This window comes from Pteropus medius, unplaced genomic scaffold (genome assembly GCF_902729225.1).
Source record: "Pteropus medius unplaced genomic scaffold, Ma_sr-lr_union100, whole genome shotgun sequence".
Lineage (NCBI taxonomy): Eukaryota > Metazoa > Chordata > Mammalia > Chiroptera > Pteropodidae > Pteropus > Pteropus medius.
The window spans coordinates 5,515,382-5,531,650 of NW_024354503.1; the positions used below are offsets into that span (position 1 = coordinate 5,515,382).

The window sequence follows — 16,269 nt, forward strand, 5'->3', positions numbered from 1 at the left end:
GCAGAGCGGTGGCAGCGTTTTGGCCTCGATTCAGCGGATGATGGGCAGCTACTGAGGAGTTTTAAGCAGGAGAGGGATGTGCTGAGGGCTGTCCTTTCAGGGAGATTGATCTGGCAATGAGTCTGGATGGGTGAGCCCTGGGGCCAGCCTGCTCCCTCCTCTTCTCCACATGCCTGCCAGTGACCCCTAGAATGTCACATTCTGTCCCAGGCCAGTCTCCCCAGGGCTGCCATCTGCTCTTGGATGCAGTGGGAGCTGTCACCCTCTGGCTCCTGGCTGGTCTCTGGTCAGGCTCTCCCCAGGAGCTCTGAGGGGCACCTTGCAGGCGGTAATTGGGTGTCCAAACGGCGCCTACTCCCTCGTCACAGCCACTCGTTCTGACACAGGCCACGCCATGGAAGCGCTCTGTCTCCTGCCTGTCCCCACACTGGCTGAGCTGCTTGTTCCTGGTCTGAGCATGGCTGCTCCAAGGGCTGGATGCTCCCTCTGAGTGCTGTAGGCGAGGAAGGAGGGTCAGTAGGACATTTTTCATGTCGGACCTTCTTTGGCCCTGTGCAGGAGGGGTGTGAGCTGTGCCCTGGCGGAGGGGCCACCAGCTCTGGGGAGTGCTGCTTGGCACAGTGGGTCTTAACCCAGCAGGAAAAAAAAAAAAACAGTTCCCAAAGGAGAAGTGGCTCCTGTGACCAATCTGGCTCTCCATATGAGAGGTGGGAAGCGGTCCGTGGGTTCTGGGCGAGTGTGTACCTTATACTCTGGCACAGGGTGGGAGAAGGAGGGCCTCCTCCTTTGACCCCGTCCCCACTTACTCCCCCACAGGAAAACGTTCCCACTTCCCTTCATCCCTGCTTCAGGAGGTTGGAGAAGTGAGTGGGGACGATTTGGAGCTCCTGGCGTGCATGCCCCCCCTCACCAGCAGCTTCCAGAGAGCTGACTCGCCAGTCTGTCAGGCCCCATCCTCCAGCCCCGGGAGGTAGAGGCCACAGCTGCTGTGGATCAGTCAGCCAGGACAGAGGGGGGTCTGGCTGAGGGCTTGCTGCCTGCTGGTCAGACCCTGAGTCCCCAGCCTGGCACTTCTGGCTTCCCCCGACCACAGAACTGTCCTTGAGGGCCCCCTGCCTTGGAAATGGCTTTGAAGGCCAGTCAGGGGGGATTTGAGGAGGTGGATGGAGAAAGAGAGAAGGAAGGCTCGGGGAGCCTGAGGCGGGCAAGATGCCAGGCCTTCTGCTGCAGAGCTGCGGGTGCTTGGGGTGAGCGCATATACAGTTGCACTCTGTGTCCGGCAGAGGGCAGCCTGACACTGGTTTTTGCCACACACCCACCTCCTGCCCCACACCCAAGACCTCAGGGTTCCTAGCTTGCATCCTTAACATACTCTACCTCCTGGAGAGTGAGGCCTGGGTTGAGCCAGGAGTCCCCTTATCCCCAAGTACCCTGATTCTGAGTTCTGTCGGAGGTGGGCTGGGGTGGCCACAGGAAGTGGAGACTGAGTGGGGATTCCTTGCTTGCCATGTGGCCCCACCTCCAAGCCATACTCTCCTGTCTTCTCAGGGATGGTGACCACTACGATGCCCTGAGGGACTGCCTCAAGGCCATCTCCCTGAACCCATGCCATCTGAAGGCACATTTCCGCTTGGCCCGCTGCCTCTTTGAGCTCAAGTACGTGGCCGAGGCCCTGGAGTGCCTGGATGACTTCAAAGGGAAGTTTCCGGAGCAGGCCCACAGCAGCGCTTGTGATGCGTTGGGCCGTGACATCACGGCCGCCCTCTTCTCCAAAAACGATGGTGGTGAGTAGGCACTGAGAAGGAGACGCTGTCACTCTTTCTATTTGAGGTGCTTCATGACATTCTGGAGAGAACATAGTTCCGGGATTGGAGAGGCCTGGGTTCCAGTGCTGATTCAGAATCACGTGACCCTGAAACAGTCACTTGGTCTCTCGGAGACTTGGTTTTCTGGTCTGAGAAGGAGGGATGATAGCACCTCGCATTCAGAGTTTCTGTTGAGGGTTATCAGTAGCCGGTGTGCCCGGGACTCAGGGTACAAATAAGCAGAACCCAGTCAGGCCGTGTGGCTCGCAGGGCATTCTCACCCCTCACAGACAGGGCGTGTCAGTGGGGAGCAGCCACCGGGAGTTGTGCTTGTTCCGTTGGCATGCTTGCGGCACAGGGCAGTAGAAATGCCTTGGGTACTGGGTGTAGAGCCTCAGGTTCCAGTCTCAGCTCTGCCATGTGGTAACCATGCGACTTTGGGCAAAGCACAGCCTCTCCGAACCCACTGCCTTGCCTGTGCAGAGAGCATCCAGAGCCCTGCCCAGCTCACCTCGGTAGCTTTGGAGAACAAGCTGAGTGATTATAGTGCGGTCTATAAACTGGAGGCAGACGTGGACTCCCACCTCTCTCCTTTGCAATTTACCACCCATGCGATTGATTCATTTGTTCAAAGTTATCAAGCACCTACCATGTGCCAGGTCTGTGCCGAGTCCTGGGAATACAGCTGTGAACAAGTCAGATGGGATTTCTGTATTCATGGAGTTTACACCCTAGCGAAGGAACCAAGTGATGAAAGAAAAACAAAGAGCATGACAAGTGCTGCGGGGACCTCGTATGGTGCGGGTGTGTGGGGGAGGGCTTGACGGCAGTCTTGAGGAAGACACATTTAAGCTGAGATCTCAAGGATGAGGAGGAAGAGTTAACGAAATACAAAGTGTAGCTGTGGGAGGTGGAGTCCCTGGCATAGGGACCTTTGCGAAGGCTGGAAGCAGGCAGGAACAAGGCGCTTTTAAGGCACTGGGAAAACTGATGTGGTTTTACCTGAGGCCCTTAACCCGTTAGGGCCTTGGCCGGGATCCACGGAAACTGGTCTTCCAGAGAGGAAGGGCCTGGGCCTTACTGCCTCCAGAGCAATGGATCCCTTGGTAGTGCTTTGCCCTCCCCTCCCTTCCTCTCACTTCTACAGAGACAGACCTTGGGTCTGCACATCCTTGGGGCTTCCAGACATTATTCAAGGACCTGAGCCAAGGCCTTCAGGGCATCAGAGAGTTTCCTCTTGAATATCCTCATGAGCTGGGCCCAAAGATACTTCTCCCCCACAGCCATTCCCAGCTCTCCAGGGTAGCAGTAGAGGCAAGTAGCCATACGTAGCTAGTACGTGGGCTGAAAACAGTCAGGGGCGGGGGGAAAGATGGGGGAGGGGAAAGAGGGACCGGACCCTCACCTCTCCTTGCTCTCTGCCCCCAGAGGAGAAGAAGGGAGCTGGTGGTGGCGGCGGCCCAGTCCGCCTTCGCAGCACGAGCCGCAAGGATTCCATCTCAGAGGATGAGATGGTGCTGCGGGAGCGAAGCTACGACTACCAGTTCCGCTACTGCGGCCACTGCAACACCACCACGGACATCAAGGAGGCCAATTTCTTTGGCAGGTCCGAGGCCCTGAAGAGGAGGGCACAGCCTGGTTGGCAGCAGGAGGTTGGGGGGTGCGGGGGCATAATGCTTTTAGAAAAGTCTCAAATCCCAGCTCTGCCTCTGTACCCTTGGGCAAACGGCTTCACTTCTGGGGGCCTCAGTTTTTTCATCTCTGAAATGAAACCAGCCACCCCCACTCATGGAGCCATAACGAGGACTAATGAGGTAATCCATAAAAGCATCCAGCGCAGTACCTGGACTGTTTCACATCCCCCCCCCATCCCCGCCCCTACCTCCTCTGACCCTGTGTCTCCATGTGCCGGAGCTTGGTTTCTTTATCTGGGTGCTTGGAGCTTTCCTCTGCTGGACGCATGAGGCAAGGGTCCTCAGAAGCCGGCAGTCTTGGCACACCTAGTGTGTGTACAGAACTGTGCCCTACGTGCCTAAGGGACAGGGCCCGTGTCTCCGACACCATCACCCCCACCCCCCCAACCCCCTGCCCCAACCCTCCCTTGTAGATGTCGAACTTTCTTTGGGTCGGTAAGACGCGTGAACGTGGATTGAGAATCTCTCCACCAAGATCCCCCTAAATGTCATCGGTGTGTGAGGGCAGATGTGCTGTAGGATTTGGGGGTCTGAATCCAGGAAGGCTAGGACCACTGAGCGAAGGCTTAGACAAGGGTGTTCCCAGAGACCTGAGATACACAAGAGCCAATCTGGCACCCATGGAGCTCAGGGTGTGCTTTGGGGGTGAGTGTCTTAGAGGGACCCAGGCAGTGCCTGACCCGGAATTTAAGAGAACGGTCAAACAGTGACCACAGCTCTGTAATGTGAAGACCACTGCAGAGTCAACTGGAGTCACCTGGAGACCCCTGAGTGTGGGAGGCTGAGTGGTTCCAGATTTTTCTGCTCCCCCTTGCCCTAAGCCACACAGCCTCTGCTTGAGGCTGTCGGGCAGTACCCCACCTGACCTCCCTGCCCTTTGCCCCCCTGCCAGCAACGCTCAGTACATCGTCAGTGGCTCTGACGATGGCTCCTTCTTCATCTGGGAAAAGGAGACCACCAACCTGGTCCGCGTGCTCCAGGGGGACGAGTCCATCGTCAACTGCCTGCAGCCACACCCCAGCTACTGCTTCCTAGCCACCAGTGGCATCGACCCAGTTGTGCGGCTCTGGAATCCCCGGCCAGAGGTGAGGGTGCAGATGAGGTGGCAGAAGCCAGACAGGGAGGAGGATAGGGGCGGACCCTGCACAGGGCCTCCAGCCCAGCCTGTGAGCATCTGGAAGGGACATGAGTCCCACGGAGGGTTGAAGCTGCTAACGTGAGCTGCTAACGAGCTCTCACTTGAGGGCCCGAGACTATGTCAAGGCTGGAGCCGTCATGTTCTGAAAGTTCCAAGTGCAGTGGGCCATTTTGGGGACAAGAGTTGGCTTCTGCCTTCAAGGGGCTTCTTTCAAGCAAGCTATGAAGATGCATCTCATACAGGACACAGTAACCAAGGACAGGGGTGCAGGAAGGCAAGCAGGGAACCTGACCAGCTCTAGCACATGGAATGAGAACGGGGCCTCAGGCTCCCTAGGTCCCCTGCCCCTCTGTGGTGTGCACCCCAGAAGCTGTGCAGAGGCTGGTCCCTCTGTCACATGGAAAGTATGCAGGCTTTGGAGTCTGCTGGGCTGAAATTTGAATCTGGTCCCTTCACTCACTGCCTAAGAGACTTAACCATCTCCAACTCAGGTTTTTATCATCTCTACATTGGATTATAAAAGGTTGCTTTGAGGACCAAAGAAGTGATACCTGTGAAGTGTTTGGTCCACAGGGACATAGGACAGTGGAGTCCCTTCCTCTCCCAGGGTGGGTAACCAGGTGGGCCAGCCCGAGGCCTCCTGTGCCCTCTGCCCCACCTCCTCCCTCTTCCCAGATGGCAAAACAGAAGGCAAGGGGTGTATCTAATTCCAAAGGCAATTTGCTGCAAATTTTAAAGAGAGCGCCTACAGGGCCCTTCCTTGAGGGGTGAGGGAAAGAAGGATAAAGGAATGACTGTTGGGAGCGGCAACAGCTGACAGTGGGGTGGGGGGAGTTGTGTGTGCACCCCCCACCGCAGGTATCCAGTATGCGTGCCCCACATAGGCTGGTGTGTGCCCTCCGTCACATATGTGCATGTATGTATTCCCTACGTACAGGTCCTGATGACCTGGTATGTGCCCATCATTTTTCAAGTGTAGGCCCCCCCATATATACCCTGGTGTGTGTATCCCCCTAATTATCTATCCTAGCATGTGCAAGTATGTATCCCACTATGTTGTGTCCCCTCCCAATATGTATTATCACATGGGGCCCCCCATATATATAACCCATGTGGCATGTGGTTCCCCAACATGTCATGCGTGTGTGTCCCATACATATCCCAGTACGTGTTCCCTCTATCCTTGTACACATATGGACAAACCGATATAAACCCACACACGTCCTGTGTGCACAGCCCCCTCCACGTTTGTAGTTCCATCTGTGCGTGTCCCCTGCACATGTGTCCCTTCCCCCACAGAGCGAAGACCTCACAGGCCGAGTCGTGGAAGACATGGAGGGCGCTTCGCAGGCCAACCAGCGGCGCATGAACGCAGACCCACTGGAGGTGATGCTGCTCAACATGGGCTACCGGATCACGGGCCTGAGCAGCGGGGGCGCTGGGGCCTCTGACGACGAGGACAGCTCCGAGGGCCAGGTTCAGTGCCGGCCCAGCTAGACGCTCCTGGCCTCGTCCCCAGCCCCTCGTACCGGCCGGACCCTCCACCCTGGGCAGGAGGTCAGGGGGTTCTGTTTTGGTTTGTCTTCCCCCCACCTCATTTTTTTTCATTTCCCGTTTTGTTTGTTAGTTTGGCAGTGGGGGTGGGGGTTGCTACAACTCGCTGGCTTTCAGACTTTTAGGCAGATTGCCCCTTGACTGACCCCAGCCCTGAGCAGAAGAACAGGAGGGGAAGCCCCTCCGCATGCCCCCCACCTCCTGCTTCCAGGTCCCCGAAGGGCTCTGGCCTGCCCCCGTGGGGAGGCAAGGGTTGAAGCTGTCCTCAAGGACTGCCCTACCCTTCAGTTTGCAGCAGGAAGGGGAGTGGAACTCCCAGTCCAAAGGGCTAGCCTTGACCTGTGGCTACTCTTGACCTGTGACTGGCAAGGCTAGCTCCCCTGTGCTCTTCAGGGAAGGTTCTGAAAAAGGCTGGAGTCCCACCCTCCCTCCAAAGCCACTGTGTCGGGGTGGAAGCAGAAGGAAGGATGGGCGCCCTGGAGTGGCCAGGCCAGGCCAGGCCAGGCCACTGCCTGGTTGCGGTGGAGCATCCTCACCCTGAACCTGCTCTTCCTGGTCACCTCTGGGGGCTCAGCCTCTCCCAAGGGTGCTGGCAGAAGGTGGGGCACCGCACCGTACCCCACCCACCCATGCCAGCCCTTCCGGACTACGGACTACGGCCACTCTCCTTTCTCAGGCGCTCCTGGCCTCACTGTGACCTTTCTGCCAGAGCTCCCAGCCAGGCCTGCTCTTGCTGAGGTGGCGCTCCCTGCTAAGGGCCCTTCTCGCCCTTTCTGCCCTCCTACTCACCCACATGCAGAGCCGCCACAAAGACCAAAGAAGTGATGGCTTTTCTCTGTCCCCTGCTGCTCTGGGGGGAGGAGGGTGAGTCTCCTGAGCCACTTAGATGGGAAAGTCCCTAACTCAGCCCCCTCCCTCCTCAGCAGCCCCAAGCTTTACACTGGATGCAGCGGTCACCCCACCAGTCACCAAGCCTCCCCCTCTCTGCCCCCGTAACTCTCAGCTCAGGAGCTGCTCCTGGTAGTCGGTTCATCATCCCCACCCCCCAGTGCTTCTGAGGCTCCAGCCTCCAGCTGCAGCCTCTGGAGAGAAGCAGCCTCCCTTCTTCTTCTTCTCCCTCCCTCAGTCCCTCCCTCCTTCCTTCCGCCCCTGTCTCTGCCAGGTGCCTCCTCTCAGTCAGGCTTCAGAGCAGCCCTGGAGACACGAGGGCCATGTTAAAAGCTTTTTCACAGTTTTAAGAAGGGGTGAGGTAATTGTGGTGGGGTCTGGCTCATCTCTTCATTGCTTTAATCCCAGCAACACAGGTGGCAGCTTCTCCCCCTTCCTCCCCACCCCAGTCCCTCTTCCCACCCCTCTCTCTAGCTTGGTAATGAAGTATATTTATTGGTGAAGGAAACAGCTGCTGCTGCTTCTCCTGCTGCTGGGACTTGCTCCCCTGTCTCTTCTCCATGACCTTTCTCCAGCCAGGGAGGGGAGAGCCGGAGTATTGGGGCTGGGCCCTAGGGCCCAAGAACCAGCAGGGGCCCCTTTGCTTTCCTGTGTTCCAGCTGCCAGTCATTTCCTCCCTCCCTGCTCCCCCTACCCGCCCCCCCCTTGCCTGTCCAGCCGAGCCCTGCAGTGTGGAGAGACACATAAGCCTTACTGTCCTCTGGGGGCAGGAGCCGAGCCTTTTTGTTGCTCCGCTCCCAGGAGAGTGAGGGTGACGCAATTGATTAAAACCGTTTTGTTCTAGGTGTGGCTGGTGGCGTTTGTGGGGTGCAAAAGGGTCTTGGGACCAAAGTGAGGGTACCTGATCCCTGACCTCTGTAGCTGTGTCTTTGAGTAACCACATCTCTACTAGGCAGAGAGTAAGTCCTGCCTTAGAAGGAGCCCTGTGAGCAGTGGCCACCCAGCCCAGCAGGGCTGAGTGCAGAGCCCGGCCCTGGTGGCTGGGCATGTAAGAATCAGCTTTCACCCTCCGGGCTCTTTTCTCATCTGTAAAATAAGGAGGTTGGGGTCTTAGTAGTTTTTCAGAGTTTCAAAACAGAACCCAAATAAGACATATACATTTTAAATTGTGACCCAAGATACCTATGCTTATTTGTATGTATATAATGAACATAAGTTTTATACAATAATACCCTTGCTATATGCAATGTGTTCTATTTACCATTCTATTTTATTAAGGAGAAAAACAGTGCTGGTTATAACCCACTAAATTGATTTCACAACCTGTAGTTTTTTGATGTGTCCTAGATTAGGAGATTTCTTAGACCAAAGGTTCCCAGACTTTCTCAGCTCACAGCACTCACCCCACCGTTAGTAATTTTTTCATGGAGTCCCTGAGCCAAAAGAAATACCTCATAGTTCAGTTTATTAAATAGTTAAACCCAAGTCATTTAATAAGAATTTATGTCCTACCAAGTCAGTCGTCATTCAAGAAAATAATACAAATAAATTAGAAGAAACAATACTTTTATTTATTTCTTAAATAACTACAGTAACTAATGGGATCTGTGTGCTTGTTGGGCGCTGAAAAACTTGTCAGACTTTCTAATCAGATTGGAAAGCAAACACCCTCATTTCCTGTTCCACATTGACTTGCATTTGCTTTTTATCATAACAACCACTAAAAACCTTTCTCAAAGATAACATAATCGAAGGAATGTCGTGCAACCTAATGGTGAAACTGTGGGATAGGGGTTCTCTCAGTAGCCAACAGATGTTGAATATCTCAAATTTAAAATATCCTACTGTGCCCCCTGTGGATTTGCTGTGGCACCCTAGGGTGCCCTGATGCACAGTTTGGGAACTGTGGTTCAGTACTGATGTATATTTTTTTCATTTTTACATACTTTATTGTAAACTTTTATTAATTTTTTTCCTACTATCACTACTGATATTTTTTGATTCTCCTGTTTGTACATTTGGAAAGAACCAGGCTGGGGCAAGCAGGACATGCGCAGTTTAGTGCAGGAGACAGACGAGAAGGAGGTCCTGCCAGCAGCTCGATACATGGTGTATGATGCCGGTGCTGTGAGCTGGTGTCCTTCCTCTGTGTTCCCAAACCCAAGTCTGCAAAAGCTTTTTCCAAATTATTGCAGACACGGCAAGGGAGGGACAGTGTTCCAGCCCAAGAGAGGAGTGCAAAGTCCCAGATCCCCTCACAGAGCCTGAGTGATTCAGCTCAGCTGCACTACAGAGGGTGAGGAGGCCCCTGGACTGAAGCACTCCAAGCGGGGAGGACTCCCTGTGCCTGGAAAGAGACGTAGGCTTGACTCTGTCAGCAAGGAGGAGCCACTGGAAGACTTCACCAGGGGCTCCCTTTCATCTGGAGTTGGGACTCCTTTCTCTTTTTTTTTTGTTTTTTTTTTTAATTAATAGACTTTGTTTTTTAGAGCAGTTTTAGGCTTACAGAAAATTGAGCAGATAGTATGAAGAGTCCCAGATACTTCCTCTCTCCCTGGCTCAGTTTCCCATATTATCTTGCATTAGTATGGTACATGTTACAACTAATGAACCAAACTGATACATTATTATTAACTAAAGTCCATAATTTACATTAGGTTTCACTCTTTGTATTATACAGTTCTGTGGGTTTTAACAGATGCATAGTCATGTATCCACCATTACAGTATCACACAGAATAGTTCACTGCCCTAGAAATCCCATGCTCTACCTATTCAGCCCTCACCAGCACCCCCACCTCCCCTGCCCCCGCCAAAAAACTACTTACCATTAAATCTGACAAAATATGTACAAGATCTGTACGAGGAAAGCTACAAAACTCTGGTAGAAGAAACTACAGAAAATCAAAATAAATGAAGAATGATTCCATGCTCATGGATAGGAAGACTCATTAAGATGTCATTTCTTCCCAACTTGATCTATAGCTTCAGTGACATCCCAATCAAAATCCCAGCAAGTTATGTTGTGAATATCGACAAGTTGATTTTTAAGTTTATACATAGAGGCAAAAGACTCAGAAGAGCCAACACCAACAAAGTCAGAGGACTAATATACCCAACTTCAAGACATCACAAAGCTACAATAATCAAGACAGTGTGGTCTCGGTAAGGGAATAGACAAATAGATCAGTGGAATGAATAGAAAACCCAGAAGTAGATCCACACAGATATAGTTAACTGATCTTTGACAAAGGAGCAAAGTCAATTAAATGTACAAAGGATAATCTTTTCAACAGGTAGTGTTGGAACAACTGGACATCCACATGTAAAAAAAAAAAAAAATGAATCCAAATACTGACTACACCATTCACAAAAATTAACTCAAAATGGATCATGGACCTAAATGTAAAACTCAAAAAGATAATACTTCTGGAAGATAAAAAAGGAGAAAATCTGGTGGCCTTGGGTTTGGCAATTAGATTTTAGATACAAAATCAAAAGCACAATCCATGAAAGAAAAAAATTAATCTGGACTTCATTAAAAACTTCTCTATGGTCCAAAAATAAAGAGCACATCATCTAGAAAACAAACTTCTGCTCTAAGAATTCACTGTTAATGAAAAAGATGACTCAGAGAAATATTTACAAAATATATCAGATAAAGGACTTGTATCCAAAGTATACAAAGAACTCAACAATATGAAAACAACCCAATTGAAAAATGGGCAGAAGGTCTGAATGAACATCTCACCAAAGAGGATATTCAGGTGTCTAATAAACATGAAAAGATGTTCAGTATTTTGTCAGGGAATTGAAATTAAATCAACAATGAAATGCCACTACACACCTATTAGGATGGCTAGAATCCAGAATACTGACAGCACCAAATGCTGGCAAGGATGTGGAGCAACGAGAACTCGTTCACTGCCGGTGGGAATGTAAAATGGTACAGCCACTTTAGAAGACAGTTGGGCAGTTTCTTACAAAGTGAAATATAGTCTTACCATAGGATCCAACGATCGCTGTCCTTAGTATTTACCCAAATGAGTTGAAAATTTAGCTCCACGCAAAAACCTACATAAATGTTTACAGCAGCTTTATCCATAATTGCCAAAATCTGGAAGCAGCCAAGAAGTCCTTCACAAGGTAAACAGATAAACTATGGTACGGCCATGCAATGGAATATTATTCAGTGATAAAAATAAATGAGCTCTCAAGCCACAGAGACATGAAGAAAACTTAAAGTGCATTTTGCTTAGTGAAAGAAGCCAGTCTGAAAGCCACACTGTATGATTCCAGCTACATGACATTCTGGAAAAGGTAAAGCTACAGAGACAGTGAAGAGACCTGTGGTGCTCCACTTTTAATGTGCTTCCACGTGTGTGACTCATCCAAAGCTCTCACTAGCCCTGCTGATAGCCTGAGGTTTAGATAAGCCCACACAGTGAATGTACAGCAAAACAGACATTAGAATTGGGACCCCTGTGTTTGTGGTGGGCAGGTGTGACCCCAGAGGCCTGCCGCCGGCAGCCTGTGCTTAGGAACAGAAATGTGGCTGCAGAACTTAAAAGGCAATGAGAGATCATCTAGCTCAGGTTCTCAGCCCTGGCTATACATCAGAATTACCAATGCCCCAACCCCAGAGATTCTGTTTTTAATGGTCCGAGGTGGGGCTGTCTATCCACTATTTTAAGCATCTGAGATTCATTCTAATTACCACCAGAGCTGAGAACCACTGATCTGGTCCTGTCCTCTCCATATTGTACAAATAGGGATAAGTTCCAAAGAGGGCCAAGAAAAAGGGATGAGCTGCCTGAGGACCCGGTGAATTAGAAGCAAAACCAGGACGGGATCCCTAATCTGATTCCCAGTCTAGTTCTTTAAAAATTATTTTCTGTCATGATACTTTTTGAGCTCCTGCTATGTGCCTGGCACTGGCTTAATGAAAATGAATACAACAGACCCGACCCTCCTGGAGCCTCCACTGTATCTGGAAGATGTGGAATAGCAAATAAGGGATAGTATATGGTCCCTGCACGTTGGGTTTCCCTGGGAACTGTTAGTCCTCCCCCATACGTTCTGCCATTGAGTGTCCTGCCTTGTGCCAGGCTCCGTCTGGCAGGGGAGGTGGGCAGGAGGAAGGCATTCTGATGGACACGATGGCAAGCACGAGGCACTCCACTGTTTGGCCTTGTTCTTCTGTCTCCTGCTCCTGAGCTATTTTTTATATAAAAATAGGTCTTGGTCCTAATGAGGCCATAGTTTGCACCTATTTTATGGTGATTTACAGAATCTCAGGCTGGCCTCATCATTCTTTAATGGCCCTAAAAGAGGTCACCAGCAGAGGCAGCCCATAGTTGAGGTTCAGAACCCTAACTCTTATGTATGCTTAGACCTCAGGAAAGTTTCTGAACCTCTCTGGGCTCATTTTCCTCATTGGTAAAATAGGCGTTATGTCTGCTCTGGTTACTTCCCCGCATTGCAATGAGGTTCCAAATCATAGTGAGATGCACATCAAAGTGCTTTTTAAGTGGTTGAGTCCTACAATGGTGATGTGTGGTTTTAACTGCAATAATAGCTAACACTGAGTGTTTATTTTGGGCCAAGAACTGTTCAGGTATAGCCTATCAAACAAACCTTACAAGAACCCTATAAGATGTGAATTATCATTTCCCATTTTAGAGATGAAAATGATGCCCTGACAGGTTCAGTTACTTTCCTAAGGTATGACGACCACTGACAGGTTCAAACACGGCTTACTGGCTGACTCGTCAGTTCACATATTTAACCATGCCTCTTTACTGCCCACCTGGGAGTAAGAGACTTAGATTCTGGTCCTAGCTGTGCTTTCTATAATCTTGGGTAAGTCTGCCCATCTATAAAATGGAATGGAACAAGAAGTCATTTTATAAACTCCGATGCCTAAAAGGTCAGAGAGTCTGTTCTCAGATGGTCCTCTCCTCACCAAGGAAAGGTTTGGAGCCATGCTGGACGACAGTTTAGGGCTTCATGGGGAGAATCCCAGTCTCCAGGAGCCAGAGAAGGTAATGAACAGAAGCAGAAAGGCTGCAGAAGAGAGGACACTGCCCTCCCACACCACACACACACACTGCATCACACCCAGCAGCTTTTCCAACCTGCAGCTGTGATCGCCCTGGCTCAGCCCTGCTTCCCTGGGTTATTGATTGAGGTGATTCTTCCCCAGAGCCTTAAAGGAGGAGACCATCTATGGTCAACAAATAGCTCCAGTGACATTCCCTGAGCACTTCCTATCTGCCGGGTGTTGTGCTGAATACAGGGACCAATAGACCCAGTCAGTCCCCTTCTCAGGGAGTTCACCATCTCTTGGGAGAGACAGACATGTAAACAGCTAATGCTAATGCAAGTACACATGAATATTCAATAGGTAGAAACAGCCTCCGTGCTCTGGGAGCAAAGAGGGAGCATTTGCCAGGAACCTTGAAAAGTGATGTAGGAGAGTAGGGGAAGGGCATTCTGCTGAAGGAACAGTGTGAGCAAAGACGTGAAATATATAGTGCAGGGCTCCATTCTCTGAAGGACAGGCAGCCCAGTGAGGTTAACTCCAAGCAAGTCCCAAGGGAGACAGTGAGAGTTGAGGCCGGAAAAGAAGGTTGGGGTTTGGAGCCAGACCATGGGGGCCTTGAATGCCAAGATGAGGAGCGAGATGGCCTGAGGGAGGTGGTGAGTCCTAGGGAATCGTACATGGGGCCAACTGAGGGGGTGCCCTGACTCCCACCAAAAGAGGACGTGCCCCGAGTTCACCCTTCAAACAAACAACATCTTACCCTCAAAGCTTTCCCAGCTTGACAGTTCCAGCTCTGCCCTCCTTCCCTCCCCCAGCCAGCCCTGTAAGTGGATCCAGATGGCCATTCCTATTTTAGGTTGGTGTGTGTGTTGGAGGGAGGAGTCGCTATGAACCCTATCAATCCTATCCTGAGCTCTCTGTTAGAGGACTTCTTCCAGGACCCCGCTGTGATCCTGAGGCTGGAAGGAAGTGTTCATCTCTGATGGAGATTTCCCATCTGTCTGTGGGTGATAGGGGTGGCAGTGGCCAAGGAGGCAAGGGCACAGGCCACGGAGGTTTTTACATTGAGAGAACCAAGGTGACGTGTATGTGTGAGAGGGGGGCCCTGTGGATGGGCTGTGGTGGGGAACAAACCTGAGAGAGGGGACTCAGAGGAATCAAGGAGGAGCTGGCTTCTCTCTCCAGGTACCTGGCCCTCCTCATGAGCCTGCTTCTGTACCTGCCTAGGCCAAGGGTAGGATGGTGCAGGCCATGGGGAAGGGAGCTAGGGCTCTCTGGTCAGACCCTGCTCCTGAGCACTGTGCTCACCAATCTCCATGGGCCCCTTGAAAAAGCTTGGGGCACCAAGAGGTAGCAGGTTCCTACCCTTAGACTATAGCCAGCACGTGACACCACTCTTGTATTTACCATTCATTCAATTAAGCAAATGCTATGTGCTAGACACTGCTAGGCACTGGGTTTACAGAAGTAAACAAGACATTCACTGCCCTCCAGGAGCTTCCAGCCTAGTGGGGGAGTCCAACAATACAAAGCTACAAATATGCAATGAAGGAAAAGAACAGAGTGTTCCAAGGGAGATTAAGGGCTTTCTAATTTAGAGTAGGAGCCCAGGGAAGGGCTCTCCGAGAAAGCAGCATTTAATCTGAGACTTGAAGGATGAATGGAAGCTAGCCTGTTTAAGTGTTGGAGACTGGGGGAAGTGAGAGGGATGAGGGGGCAGGATTTCAGTCAGAGGAGAACAGTGTGTGCCAAGTTTCTGGGGTATGAAAGAGCATGGCACATGAGAGGAACTGAAAAAAGGCCGGAGTGGCTATAGTATAGTGAACAAATAAGAAAAGGGTATGGTCCAGACGCAGGGCCTTATAAACCATGGTGAGATCTTTGTGTTTTATCTGAAGTGCAATGGAAAGCCACTGACGGTTGTCAGATTAAGTGTGGTACTTGTGTTAGTAGTAGGTTGTTTGTTCATACATAGAATAAGTGTTTAAAGGGCACCCAAGAGCCCTGTGCTAGAATTATGGGTTGACAGTGATGGCAGAGAAATGTCTAAGGCACAAACCTTCCTCAGAGACTGTGATTCTGAAGATGGCTGTAGTGATAGAATAGAGAAGTAATGTGATTTATTCGTTCAACAAACATATTCTGCACACCTAATCTATTCCAAACCCTGTGCTAGATGCTGGTTGCTGCCCTTCAAGGATCACACACTACACATGGGTCACAGGAGAAACAAACACACTCAAAAATTTCTGAGTGGGTGAGGATCATTTTCAGCTGTGATTATTTATGAGGCCTTTATAAAACATCCATTCAATAATTCAATAAACATCTAGTGGGCATCTGCTCTGGACTAGGAACTATGACAGCTACTGAAATCAGGGACCTTACAATTCCATAACAGACATAACCCGCTATGTGGATTAAAATATTAGGTGCATTAAAATATTAGGTGCTAAAAAAAGGACAGCAGCCTTTCTGTAGAGGAGTGTTGAGGGAGGGTAACTCAATGCAAGAAAGACTTTCCCACACAGGCTTAGTTCCCACCTTCCTGAGTGGATTTGTCCATATCTCCCTCTGGCCTGATTTTTAGCTGCTGCCTTCCTTGTCCTCCCATTTCCCCCTTCCACCCCAGCAGATTCTATTTTCTTTGTCTATCTTGGCATCCTTTAAAAAGCCCAAAGAATCCAAGATTTGAGACTGACTTTTTCATATGGTTGTGTGGTCTCAGACAAGTACTTCCCTGAGCTTCAATTTTCCCATTTGTACAATGAGGGGATCAGATAACATCTAGGGCTCCTAATTTACTCCAGCCAAGGTGATAGTCACACCCCTGTACACTGCTCTGCAAGGCTGCACACATCCCTCCACCCCCACCCTCACTCCCATGCCACCTGGCAAACATCAAGGCTCGGCTCAAAAATATCTTCAGGCAGATCTCTTCTACTTCTACACGCACACCATACACCATATTTTAGTCTGCCCTTCCTTTATGCTACCACTATCTCGTGAGAGATCACAGAATGAAAAGGACGAGGGAGACAGCTTTGGATATGAGCCGTGGTCAGTCACCTCACCCCCTGAACTTCAATTGCTCATTAGGGAAAATGCCTAAATTCGCATGTCTAACCAATATACGGGGATTAAA

General features: G+C 50.6%; 1 protein-coding gene across 2 annotated transcripts in view; it reads left to right on the forward strand.

The window, feature by feature from the left end:
- The window catches only part of WDTC1 (WD and tetratricopeptide repeats 1), a 58,448-nt gene extending 50,524 nt beyond the window's left edge, over positions 1 to 7,924 (forward strand). For both annotated transcript variants that reach the window (XM_039854534.1, XM_039854533.1), the window contains exons 13-16: positions 1,549 to 1,784; positions 3,234 to 3,411; positions 4,392 to 4,584; positions 5,937 to 7,924. In XM_039854534.1, coding sequence (XP_039710468.1) covers positions 1,549 to 1,784; positions 3,234 to 3,411; positions 4,392 to 4,584; positions 5,937 to 6,134 — 805 coding nt within the window. In that variant the 3' untranslated portion in view covers positions 6,135 to 7,924. The remainder of the gene's footprint in view (positions 1 to 1,548; positions 1,785 to 3,233; positions 3,412 to 4,391; positions 4,585 to 5,936) is intronic.
- Positions 7,925 to 16,269: the final 8,345 nt, after the last annotated feature.